The sequence below is a fragment of the Colossoma macropomum genome, unplaced genomic scaffold (genome assembly GCF_904425465.1).
Source record: "Colossoma macropomum unplaced genomic scaffold, Colossoma_macropomum, whole genome shotgun sequence".
In the NCBI taxonomy this organism is placed as follows: domain Eukaryota; kingdom Metazoa; phylum Chordata; class Actinopteri; order Characiformes; family Serrasalmidae; genus Colossoma; species Colossoma macropomum.
In genome coordinates, this window is record NW_023494809.1 from 24,887,161 (window position 1) to 24,900,251 (window position 13,091).

General features: G+C 39.3%; 1 protein-coding gene across 2 annotated transcripts in view; it reads right to left on the reverse strand.

Moving 5' to 3' along the window:
• Nucleotides 1–13,091, reverse strand: part of cnksr2a (connector enhancer of kinase suppressor of Ras 2a) — a 185,633-nt gene that overhangs the window by 65,368 nt on the left and 107,174 nt on the right. The window contains exons 9-11 of one of the 2 annotated variants that reach the window (XM_036558734.1): nt 5,349–5,495; nt 4,190–4,192; nt 624–757 (exon numbers count right to left, since the gene is read on the reverse strand). In XM_036558734.1, coding sequence (XP_036414627.1) covers nt 624–757; nt 4,190–4,192; nt 5,349–5,495 — 284 coding nt within the window. The remainder of the gene's footprint in view (nt 1–623; nt 758–4,189; nt 4,193–5,348; nt 5,496–13,091) is intronic. The other variant, XM_036558735.1, reaches the window with a different exon arrangement.

The following is a 13,091-nucleotide window of genomic DNA, read 5'->3' on the forward strand; positions in this document are numbered from 1 at the left end:
TCACCTAGGCAAGATATGCTAGGCTGCCAATTTCTAACACAAATTACTGTTTTAGTATGTGCATAATGTGACATTCTGGACTGATATGTTTAGTTTTTTGGCTATTTTTTTTTTTTTATTCATAGTGTGTTTAATATTGGCTTACAGCAAAATCTGATTGGCCTACCTGATTAATTTGGCTTCCAGTTACTTTAATATTGTGGCATTACTGCACGTGCAGGTTAATGGCTGCTTGTATTTATTGGCTCTCCTTTATGTCTTTCGTTTTATTGTAAGAAGCGTTCGCTCTTTAAAAGGCATGTGTTTCTTGCTTGGCCATACTAAACCACACTGGCATTTCCTGTGTTTTCTGTGTTTGGTGTTTACCATCACTGAGGGTGCGGCAGGTTTAGTTTACTCTCGTGTTCATAACGTTTTGAATACAGTTTTGAACACTGGTTTAAAACTTGAAGTGGCAGAACCAGGAAAGCATAGCATTTAACAATATTTTGGCCATTCTTAGCCTTTGCTACAAGAAAGAAATAATTTCAAACAATGTAAAATGTACATGTGGACCTAACAGGGTTAAAAGACAATGATAACCAGTTTAGTGGCTCCCCAGCGAAAAGAGCACCTGTGTTTACCTGGGCGTGTAGGGCTCAGATGGAGGAGGAGGGATGTAGAGATCCTGGAGGGCGGAGCTATCCCGTTTGGAGGGTGTGCTAATGGTGCTGGTGGGTGTGGCCGAGCTGCTGGTGGGGCTCTTGGGAGCAACAGGCTGTAGGTGAACAGACAGAAGTAATTAATGGCAGATCAGCAGTCACATCGATGTAAAGCCTGAAAGTCCTGATCATACAGTGCTTTACACCTCCACAAAGTCAGCGAGCTGTCAGAGAATAGAGCTTTACATCCGACTGCAAGAACTACAGACAGCCGTTTCAACAGAATCAGGGTTTAATAGGTCCCAGAGCAGAGAGAGCCTGGAGTGATTGCCGTTGGTAAAATGGACACTCCGGATCCTCTCTGTGCTCTTTCAGTGTCTGGGTCACTGAGCGCCGACATAATGAATGAGAGTCAGAAGGAACCAGTCCTGCCACTCCAAATAACGCAATGCTTTTAAATAAAGCAGGTTCGCTCTTGTTATTCGGCAGCACGACTGGAAAGTAATGGTTTAAGAATTTTTAGGCCTAATATTCATTACTATTAAGGAAAAAAAAATCTAAGTACTAGGCCTGTCACTATCAACTTTATATAATATATATTGGTTCAGAGTCATCCTGCCCTCCGCTCAATGACTGCTGAGATAGGCTCCAGCCCCCCACCGCGACCCAGAAGGATAAGCAGCTTAGAAAATGTGTGTGTGCTTCATAATCAGAGTTCAAAATACATTTTAATATTATAAGTTAATTTTGTTCTTTTTATTTAGATTGAATGCTCCACTTTGTTTCCATTTCCATTTTTTTTACCAAAACAATCATAACACCATCAAAACTTTAAGAAATGTTTCCGTAGTGTCTGTTTTGGTGAGAGTTTCAGCTCATTTTGAGCAGAACTCAAAAACACAAGCCAGTACATGACTAGCAAACACAGCTTTAAACAGTAATATACACATAAAATCATAATAATTTTCATTAAAAAAATACTTAATTGCTGAAAATATGTGTTTCAGTGGTGACAATTCTTAATGTTCCACACTAATTTTCAGACTTTGGGTCCGCATTTAGTTCAAAACAATGAGTCTAACTGCTCATCATGTGGCCATGAGGGACAGAGATGCAGTCTTACTTCCTGCTCTAAAATGCAGGGGAGTGGCTAAAATAAGCCTCCGCCCATGGACTAAGAGTTTTATTTAAAAATGAAACTCAGGATGAACACCGCTTTAAAAGAAATAAACAAGATCTTTGAAAAATATCAAAAATTGGAAGTGTTATTTTCACAAGTGTAAATTTAGGGGTTGGGGTCTGAGACAGACACCTCATAATAGAAAGAACCCTTTAAATTATGATTTTTTATATATTTAGCTTATTACTATCTCAATTAATGCCCTTAGTTTGCCCTTAGTTAGCACTTGTTTTTTAAGTGTTTTTAGTTTAGTTTTAAACTGTAGGACAGCAGTTTAAGCTAGTTCAGTAGAATGGTCCATATATGTTGTTGGTGTCAGAACAAAACCTTGTATATCCAAAACAATAACTTGAGAGGAGAAGGAAAAACACTATTAACTTGTAATGGAAGTTTGTGTAAAACACCCTTTCTATGGGTCTGTTCATCATGAGATTTTAACACAATGCAGAGAGATGGTAAAGTTTTCAAATTATGCAAAAATTAAAAACACCAGGGGCCGAAAGTGTCTTAAGAAAGGAAATCATCTTAAATGTGTGTTTTGTCCACCTTAGATAATCTTGATCATTTTCTTAAGAGAATATCTGAGAACAACTTCTTTTTATCGAGAACTGCATTTAAGAACATTCTTACGAACTTCTTAGTGTTTAGCTTAGAAACTTTCAAAGTTTTTTCTTAAGAAAGTTTTCATGAATTTGGCCCAAGGTTTTTGTAGGACAGAGACTACTCATATATATATATATATATATATATATATAATATATATATATATATATAATATAAAGCATATGATGTATATATATATATATATATATATATATAATATATATATATATATATATAAAATCCTACAAAACCAAACATGTTGCTGGCAGTGCAATTTGACACTTTGCTCCCTGTAACTCACTTAAAACTGCCCCCAGATTCGACACATGCATGTCCACATTGGCCATATCAGCATGTAGAATCAGAGCTTTCTGTGTGCTGCCTTGTTTTCTGTTACTTTATAAAAGATGTACAGTTTTTGGATGCACTGTGTGAGCGTGCTAGCTCTTTCAGAGCTCAGCTGACTGGTGTGACATGTTCCCAGCCATGTATTTCCTTGTTCAAAGGGTAGTTTGAGACTATCTGAATTCAATTCTAAGATTTTTTAAGCTTTGTTAAATCATACTTTCCAAATATTAAATAGATGCAACAGCAGCACTGAGACACCATGTTGTTTAACACAGAAGAGCAGATTAAACAGCAAAAAATGTTTTTGCCTCACCCTTAAAGGGTCAACTGAGTGCTTAAGTTTATGCAATTACTCATGACAGCCTTACAGCAGACACTGTCTGTCCTTTAGAAAAATGTAGGCATTAAATATAAGATTACATGCAGGTGTTTTATGATAATAAGCATTAGACAGAATCGATTTTATATCAAATGTTCCTCTCTTCTTTCTTTTCCTGCTGCCGGCCCGATGATGGCACTGTAGCCTGTCCAGCATCTTTAATAGCTGAGTATAGCAGTGTCCATAACTGACGGTCTACACAGTGAAAACATAAATCTAAGAACACCTTCAAGTAGCCAACAAAACTTGATATGCAATCAGTGAAGAAGCCAAATAATGGCTGTGGTGCTTGACCCCAAAAACTCCTTAAGTCATAATTAAGAACTCCTATTAGTATAAGGTACAGCACAAACCACACCTCTGAATGTGGCATACACTGATTTTAATCTTTTGCTCTGATGCAAGTCTGCTAGGCTGAAATGGTGGCAATTTTACTTGGCTTAATAAATTCAAGTGCATTTAGAAGTATGGACCATGCTTTATTTAATACCGATGTGAAGGCTTCCCTTCACCTATTGGCCCAATCCTATTTCACCCCTTTCCCCTACCACTAGGCCCTTAGCCCTCTGTTTTGCACGTTTCACACCTAGGGGTAGAGTGTCCCGATATTTGTTGAGATAGAGGGGTAGGGTGAAGTGTTAGGGCTACATTTCCCTCCAAACTGAGGTTTTTCAGACGCTCATGTCTGAAATTAATGAGCGGTGGGTGATAATAAATAATTAATCGCATCCCCCTCTTTAAAAGCATATGACGCCCTAAATGTAACTAAAGCCCAGCAGTGAGGTCGCTGAACTTTACCCTCCTCTGCTGTCACTACAGACTGGCAGGGTCGCCTACAGAGCACCGCTAGTAGCCTGTTAATGATGTTCTTTTTTATTCGAGGGTCCCATTTCGTAGGGAAGATTTCAACCACTACCCCTTGTAACTCTGTTCCAAGGGGCAAGTTGACACTCGAAAACAAGGGTTGGGGTAAAAATAAGAAATGGGATTGGACCATTGTGGAGCTTATATTATGTATGGACACCTTGAACTGTATACCTGCTGAAGCCAAGTCTGTAAACGAGCACATGAACGTCCATGCACATATACGCACGCGCACACACAAAGCTGTCAGGGAGCGACCCCCGGAAGCTATTTCATGGATGAGATAAGGATAGAGTGAGTAGATCAGAGTTTAAGGCCTTGGGTCTGGAACCGAACAGGCTAAATTAAATCTTAAATCCTCCAATCAACAGCCAAAGCAGATTAAGGCCAGTCTGCTTTCTGTTACAAATACACACAAACACATAGACAGCACAGGATGGACAAATCTGGGCTTGGTGGACGTGAGGAGAACGCTACCTGCCGGAATGCATAGTGCCAACAATAAAGTTTGGTGGAAGAGGGATAATGGGCTGGGGCTGTTTTCAGGGTTCCAGTGAAGGGTGATGTTACAATATACAAAGATATTTTAGACAATTATATGCTTCCAACTTTGTTGTTAGGGAAGACCCTTTCCTGTTCCAGCATGACTGTCCCCCCTGTGAAATCCATGACCTCCCAAATGTTCTTTGACTGAATGGGAACAAATTTCCACACTCCAAAATTCTGTGGAAAGCTTTCCCAGGACAGTGGAGGCTGTTATAGCTGCAAAGGCAGAGGGCAACTCCATATTAATGCCCATGGTTTTGGAATGTGATGTCCAACAAGCTCACATAGGTGTGATGGTCAGGTGTCCACATACATTTGGTCATATAATATATGCTATGGTAACTGGTATGGACAAGTATGCAATGTAATCACTGTAAATATTTGATAAACTGTGAATAAAACATGCCAAAAGTCTTATTAAAATACCATTATTTCTTGTTCTTACTTTGCACTACTATATGAATTCATGTCTCAAAATTATAACTCAAAGAAGCTTGGAAAGCGAATTACTTTCCGAGTGGGAATTACCAGTTGGAGGGTCATTCAAGTGAATATTTCCTACTCAGAAGTCATAAAACGTGCTGGTTCTGGTGCAATAATGAGCACAGCGTAAGAGCAAGCAGGTGCAGGAGTAGCAAAGCAGTATGGGAAATGGAGTCAGAGGAGAGGGGAGTTTTAACATGTCTAGCACTAAGGGGCCCTGGTTGGTTGGGGTGGGACAGAGAGGAAGGCAAGAGGCAGAGGCAGCCCGGGATGGCGCACGGCTCATGGGGGGAGAACTTCATACCTGCAGGGCCAGGGGCTTCCACCTCATGTTCTTTAGCAGGGCCGGGGCGGAGGTGAGCGTGCTCTGGGGACGCTTTTTCAGCGTCAGCGTCACCCCTCCAGGGTCACCGCGCAGAGAGTTTACCAAGTTTTTCAACTGCCAGCCCACCTACAGTGACAAACACAGGGTCAACATGGGACACACATACACGCACAACACCAAAATGTCATCTACTGGACAACAGAATACACACTCTCTGCCTCTTTATATTCAGCACTAGTGAATATAGAGAGATGGACCGAAAGCGGCATTCAAAGACATGCACTCACAAATGGGGCCTCGTTTTGCTTAATAAAGCCTTTCAGATGTGAAAAATGCCCTAAACCTGTGTAGAAGCAGTGTGTACATACTAACTGACACATCTATGCTCCACAAAAATTATATTCAATAAAAATTAGTCAATACTGCTACTCCTCAGTAGTCAGCCATGCACAGTCTAGACCAGCGGTCAGCAACATGCGGCTCCAGAGCCAAATGCGTCTCTTTCACTGCCCTGTTGCAGCTCCACAGCAGAATTAGAATAAAAAATAAAAATAAAATAATACTCCTTTGCAGTAAAATAAAGCTTTTCAACAGCAAATTGTCTTAAATGCTGGAGTTAATGCAGAACTGCTGAATCACCCTTTAACCTTGAAGGTCAGCGCACAGACTGCTGGTCACCATAGCAACGCCGACAACAGTCCCATCTAGCTAGTAGCTAACGAAATGGCAAAGAGAAAGATTTAAGACAAGCATCGATAATTTGGAGACAAATTATTTGCATTTTTAATCACGCCAGCTGGTTTCCTGATATGTTTAATCTGCAACGAGAAACTGTCAAACACTAAAAAGTCATGAAGCTAAAGTCAGTTTCTCGCTCACCAGCGTCTTGTTCGAATTTTCCCATTCCACCTTAAATGGTGCAACAGTTGCATAGTTAGCTACGTCTTCAGGCACCATTTAAGGTGGAACAGGACAATTTACATAAGAACCTGGCGAATGAAAAGCAACTTCAGCCTCGAAAAAACATTGAGAGACATTTTACAAGAAACTGTTCTACTTCTGCGGAAATGTTTCCTGCCAGAGATGCGAGAAAAGCAGCCACAGCTAAAGCTTAAAGCAGAGAAATGTAAATGTATTTTTGTTTATATAATGTTTTTATGCCAACACTAGGACATTAGCACATACTGAGACACACAGTCAAGATGGTGAAATATTACTTCAATACTAGACATGAAATGTTGTGGCTCCCAAGGTTAGTTTTCAACAGAAATCTAGACCATGGGCACCCAAACTTACTGTCAAACTTACTGTCTTGGGGGACCGAAGTATAATGCATGGCCATGTGCCAGCAGCTAGTTTGTTAGTTGGTGTATGTGGAGCAAGTGTGCTATCATAATATTGATGGAAGTTGATGAATGTTGTATTTTTTCAGATACTTGAAATATTATGTCCTTATATGTAGTTGTATATGGCATTTTTCTGCAAATGTCAGTGCAGAATTTCTACTTATTTGCTGAGTTTAACATGTTGGAAAAAAAATAAAACAAAATCTAAAACATGCCAAGACTTTTGCACAAGGCATGTTATGTTTTTTTTCCCCCCCAAATATGTTATATTCAGCAAATAAACAGCAATTGTGCATTAAAATGTGCAGAAGTTTGGTCTCTGTATAGGATGTGTTAACTTATTTTCACAAAACATGACATGACATTTAACCAGGGGCAGCCAAACTAAAACATAACTCCTTTTTAGTCAATATACTCAAAGTCAGAATGTGTAATTCATTTTGAATGTGATTAATTTTGTATGCATCTGAAAGGTTGTTCTTCAGCTACAACAAGTATCTACACTTCTTGGCAAAAACAAAAATGGGCCAAGCCCCAAAATATAATGGTTTTTACTGATGGTTTTGGCCTGGTCATAGTCCAGATTTAAACTCTATAGAGAATATTTGGTTTCACATTAAGCACAAACTAGCTCAGCAATGCGTGAAGCCACTGTTTGAAGCCATCAGTGCTGGGTGGAACAATACTGTCCTTTTCTTTCTGTAAAAAGGTTGTCTGCAAATTTACACACAAAACTTCAATATTTCAAGAAATCAAAGGGAATCTACCCCGTATTGAGTTACTTTGCCTATTTGTTTAATAGGTAGCTTGACCTAATTGATATAGCTTCAGGCAACAACTCAGTGCTTTTTATTTTCCATGCAAAGTCAGTGTACATGGCAGGAAAGTGTTGGTAAACCACTTCGAGTAAGACTACGATGTTAGCTTCAAATAAAAAGATCGGCAGTGGACAGATGTTTAGATTTGACCAATATTTCAAAAAGACATTAGATGATGCATCTATACTACTCTGAGATTTACAGTGCTCTACTTTGAACTAGCTGAATGCTCAGGTGATGCCGTCTGCACAGGCACATGTTATGCTTTATATTTTTCCCCAATATGATAAATTAAAGCTACTAAAACTGAAAGTATGTAGAAAAAGAACATGTTAAAGTAGCGCGCACCGCTGCGAGTGGTGCCGAAAAGCGTGAAATAATAATTTAGTCAGAGGTACCAGAACAGATTTGGCATGAGATTTTGGACCACATCATACGTCTTTATGTATTTACTTCATCCACAGGCTCAAAAAGAAGGCCTGACTTGATGCCTAGGTCTCTATTCAAAATCAGCATTACACTGATGAAGATATGATGACAATAGTAGATAACTCACTCACATCCCCAGAAGACACGTCCTTCAGATGTTTTCTTTGAATGCTCTTTCAACGCACTCACAAAGTCAGATTCATCCGCTTGTGGGTGTCCAAAGCACAACCCATGTTACAAAATGTTCGTCTGCACATTGCGCACAATTACACACTTCCACCAGAGAGGTCTCCAAATCCCCAAATCTTACATAGTGCTGCTTGAAGCAAAGTCACATTAATTGTGCATTAAAATGTGCAGCAGTTTGTTCTCTAGAGGACGTTTTCACTTATTTTCACTTAGAAAATCAACAAAACATTTTGCATGTAAATGAATCAGCACTGGCCTGGCATTGATCAGTTTCCATAAGGGCGTGTCCTTACGTTCAGGTTAGCTCATCAACCAGATATTTATCACTAAGAACTTTGATTATGTGCCAAAAACTACATAAATTATGACACAAAATTAATATTAAAACTGCATTCATTTCCAATTAAGTTAAGCACCCGAGTGGCGCAACCATCTAAGAGGTTGGCCCTATCATCAGGAGATCGCAAGTTCGATCTCTGGTGATGCTACAGCCGTCCGTGGCCAGGAGTCCAAGAGAGCACAATTGGCCTTGCTCTCTGGGTGGGTAGAATGGCCCCCCCATCAGTCAGCGTGACGCTATTCAGCGCAAGCATCTGCTAGTAACAGATCTGGTGGTTGGCGCTTTCCTCCAAGTGCGTTCGGCTGTCCAATGACGTTGCATGAGCAGCAGTTCGAAAAGATGCGGTGTCTGGCTTCGCAGGTCTCGGAGGAAGCCTGTGCTAGCCTTCGCCCTCCTAGCGTTGGTAGTATCATGTGACTGGGGGAGTCCTAACTAGTGGGTAGAATTGGAGACGACTAAACTGGGGAGAATCAAGTATGTTGAATGGGATTTTTGCCAATGTTCTGTAAAGCTTGTCCAACCTGATTACAGAACAACAGGCTGGACAGTCAATTGTTCAGATACCAAAGCTGAAACTGCATGTGATAACTATGTGCCATTTGCTTTAGTAAAACTGACCCACACTGACCACAAAGAAAAGCTACAGTGGTGAAAGCACTTGCGGCTGATATTGCTTGAGGCTCATCTAGCAGATCATTGATTATTTATCAAGTCCTTATTAAAACTCTGAGAGATGGCAGAGAAATCAATGTGGCCACAATTCTGAAAGAAAGAGGGCTCCATGCATCCACACATACTATCATCACACTTCAGGCATGTTTTACAGGCTACAATCAAACCGTCTCTGCTCAATTTACTTATCAAACAGATCTAGCAAAAATATCAATGACAACCTGAACAAACTCAAACACCCCCCCTCACTGAAACCATATTGACTATGGCAAGAAAGACACAGACACCCACAATTACACATCAAGTTTTTCCCCCAGAGCTCACAGAGACATGCAATCATGACGACAGCTTGCAGCACAAAAAGACACACTGAGATGGGCTGGACCCAGACATCTGGGCTTTCTTCTGACATCCAATCCCTGTGACGACCAATAGGGGTGGGTTGCTATTCTGAAAAATTATATCACAATGTACTTAAATCGATCCTGAGTATCATCAGTTCTTCTACAGTATTGTGCAAAAGTCAAACACCAGCTAAACAGTCATTAAGCATAAACTATTAATTTTACACTATCAGGAAAAAAGCACAATATATATATATAACAGAAAATTACACAGCAACTGAATATAACACCAATATTCTCCACTCTTTACCTTTGTTACAGCTTCCATTCTTTTCAGGAGACTCACTTTCAGTTTGTCAAAGAAAGCTGTAGAGATGTTTTTCCACACCTTCAAAGTTCAGTCCTAGACATTGGTTGCACTTTTTGCTTCTGACAATCCAAGTAATTCCAAACTCACTCAGTGATGTTGAAGTTTGGACTCTGGAGTGGTCAGTCCATCGTTCTGAGAAGACCAGCAGCTTCTTTCTTGGTTTAAAAATTTGCTCAGTGAGGTTCTTCCTGACAGCTACACATCCTTATAGACTCATAGCGCTGAGTCGTCTTCTCACAGTGGAAGGATGGACAGAAACACCTGTGGATGTTTTCAGATCTGAAGCAGTTTGATTTTCTCCTCTCTCTCAAAGACGGAAGCTTTAAGTGCTGTTTATCTGATGGGGACAGTTTTGGTGTCTACCAGGTCTTCCAGCTGGTTGTTAGGAGTCACTGTCTCTGTAACTTTCAATCGTTTTTGAACTTCAGTTTTGGAAACTCCTGCTTTTTTTCACTTGCTTTCCATTGACTTTCCTCGTTCTTATGCAAGTGTATTATTATGTCTAATCTCCTCAGAAATATCTCCTAAAAAAATTAATATCTTGTTCTTGTATGTACTTGTACTTACCATTTTCACTGGAAATTAAATAAATAAAAAGGCGGCTTCTGACATTTGTACAATACTGTGAGGTTTAGATCAACTGATTTATCCATGCTCTGCCCCCAATGCTTAACTTTCATACTTGCAGAGAGTTGGAAAAGCTTTACAAACCAAAAATTCCATATCAACCTAATCAGGTTTCCAAACTTGATCAACTTAAACTGTAGCCAAAATATGTACATTTAAAGTGTGTTTGTTTCAAATGATACATATTTTGTGTATGAGAGAAAAGTCACAGGTCTAGATCTGATGTTTGTGTTTGTATGTATGTATCTGATATGTGTTTTATGTATGAGCAAAAGGTCACAGATGTAGTTTACTGTCATGTAACTGAGTGAACGTTACCATGATGACAGATTCAGCGCTAATGTTCCTAGTTTTGATGAGCTAAAACAACACAGTCCAGCTCAGAAGCCCATTATAAACTGCAAAATCATCATTATATAGCACTTCTACACTTCAAAAAAGGTGGTTCTTCAAAGATTCTTTAGTAAAGATAATGGTTCTATATAGAGCCATGAACACTCAAAGAACCATCTGCATGCTTTAATGGCTCTTTGCATGGTAAAATGATTCTCCAGATTGATGGAGAATGTGTTGTATGTGGTTGTATATAGAACCTTTTTGAAAACGGTTCTATACAGCACCAAAAAAGGTTCTGCTACGATATCAACCGTTTCTGGTGCTATATAGAAACATAAACAACACATTCGCCATCAGTCTGAAGAACCATTTCACCAGGCAAAGCCTGAAATGGTTCTATTAGTGTTCATGGTTCTACTGTCTTTACTAAAGAACCCTTGAAGAACCATGCTTTTTAAGAATGTAAATAAAGATTGTTTGTTCTACAAAACTTGTTCAACAGTTGCTACAGAAGAATGTATCTGTGGGCAGAACATGGATAGATCAATTATAGGGAGTTTGTAAACAACAACAACAACAACAACCAGTATGTATCAATTACATAAACTGGATAATAAAAAGTAGCAATTGATTTATTTTTATAACCAGCTATATTTTTCCTCCTGTTTCCTCCTGTGTGAAATATTGTGATACTCAAAAGTATCGTGATGTTATATTTTTGCCATATCGCCCACCCATAATGGCCACTATAGAGAAACACTATAAAAGATGTGTATAGCAAAAGCTCCATCATTTCAGTGGCTCTGAGCGATTCCACCGAGCTGTTTTCCTTGGGTAATTGTTCCTGGTAAGGTGTGTTTGTGCCTCGTTAAAGGATTACTGTATTCGCTGCGTTGAGGCTTTTGTTTATTTATTGCTAAAGGATTTTTTTGTTGTGATTCCAAACATGAGTCCCTTATCACACATTAGCTGTGCTTTTCCCAATAATGGAGATGACAATGTGCTAATTAATTTAGGATTAATGAGGCTCCAGTCTTGTTGATCTTTCATCAGGAAAAGAGCACGGCGCCACTTAGCTGCAGTGACAGAGCGGCCACGGGCGGAGATAAACAAACATTTGCGGACTGAAAGCTGAAAGAATGAATTAAAAAAGGCCACAGGTGACAAACAAAACACTCGCACCGTTCTAACAGTGTATCATTTGGACAGATGAAAACCAAACAGCGAGTAGTGAAGGGTGACCGGCGGGGTGATTAGGGGTGATTAGGATACACAGATTAATGTTTATATTGTGGGGGTTGTGACACAATATGCATCGTGGATGAAATACAAAAAATATATTTGTGACTTCAAACAAGCTCACATAAATACTGACATATTTGTAATATCTGATATATCAGAATAATATCGGAACAATGCCTACGTAGAATAGGCTAGCATGAGCATCCACTGAGATGCATGAAGTGCCACTGCGTCTTTCCAAAATTTTCAAATTCTTTATCTTGGCAAAAAGTGTGCTTTTGGCAATAAAAACACCATCTCATTATAATAAATTCAAACATACATAAATAGAGCAAAAACTAACAAGAATTTCTTGTAAGCTACTTAGAAGACCGAAGTGTGGACATCTGGATCTCCAGAGGCATCACGTGAGTGTAAGTTCCATTAACAGTACACCTGATTTAGCATAAAGAAGCACTGATTAGCCAAACAAGGTACTGAATGACAATGACATTTAGCACTGGGCTGCCATGAGGAGAGGTTTGGAAATGGTTAATACATAAAATAACTACTTACTGTATTTATTGTAATAATATTGGTTTTGTAAGTTTTTGTAAGCTTAAGCTTATAAGCATGTAATGCCCTGCCCAGATATATACACATAACCTCTCTAATTTCATTGCCTTAAAACATTAAAACATTTTTAATCTAGCACACAGGAATGAGGTTGTATTGTTGACAGAATTCACTGCTAAGATCACAGAGGCTTGTAAGAAATTAGATACAAACAGCAAACTGATCCAGGGACGTACAGTTTAGTGCAGCCAAAAGGCATTTAATTTGTTTGTAGAGTATTTTTTATGTTACACTCTCAGAAAAAACAGAACGGAACGGTCACTGGGGCAGTGCCCCTCCTGTCACTGGGGTAGTACCTTTAAGGGTACATCTCAGTACCTTTAGTCAGGGAACATAACTGTACCATAATCCACTGAAATGATATTTCCTAAGCTGTACTGACTCCACACACCCT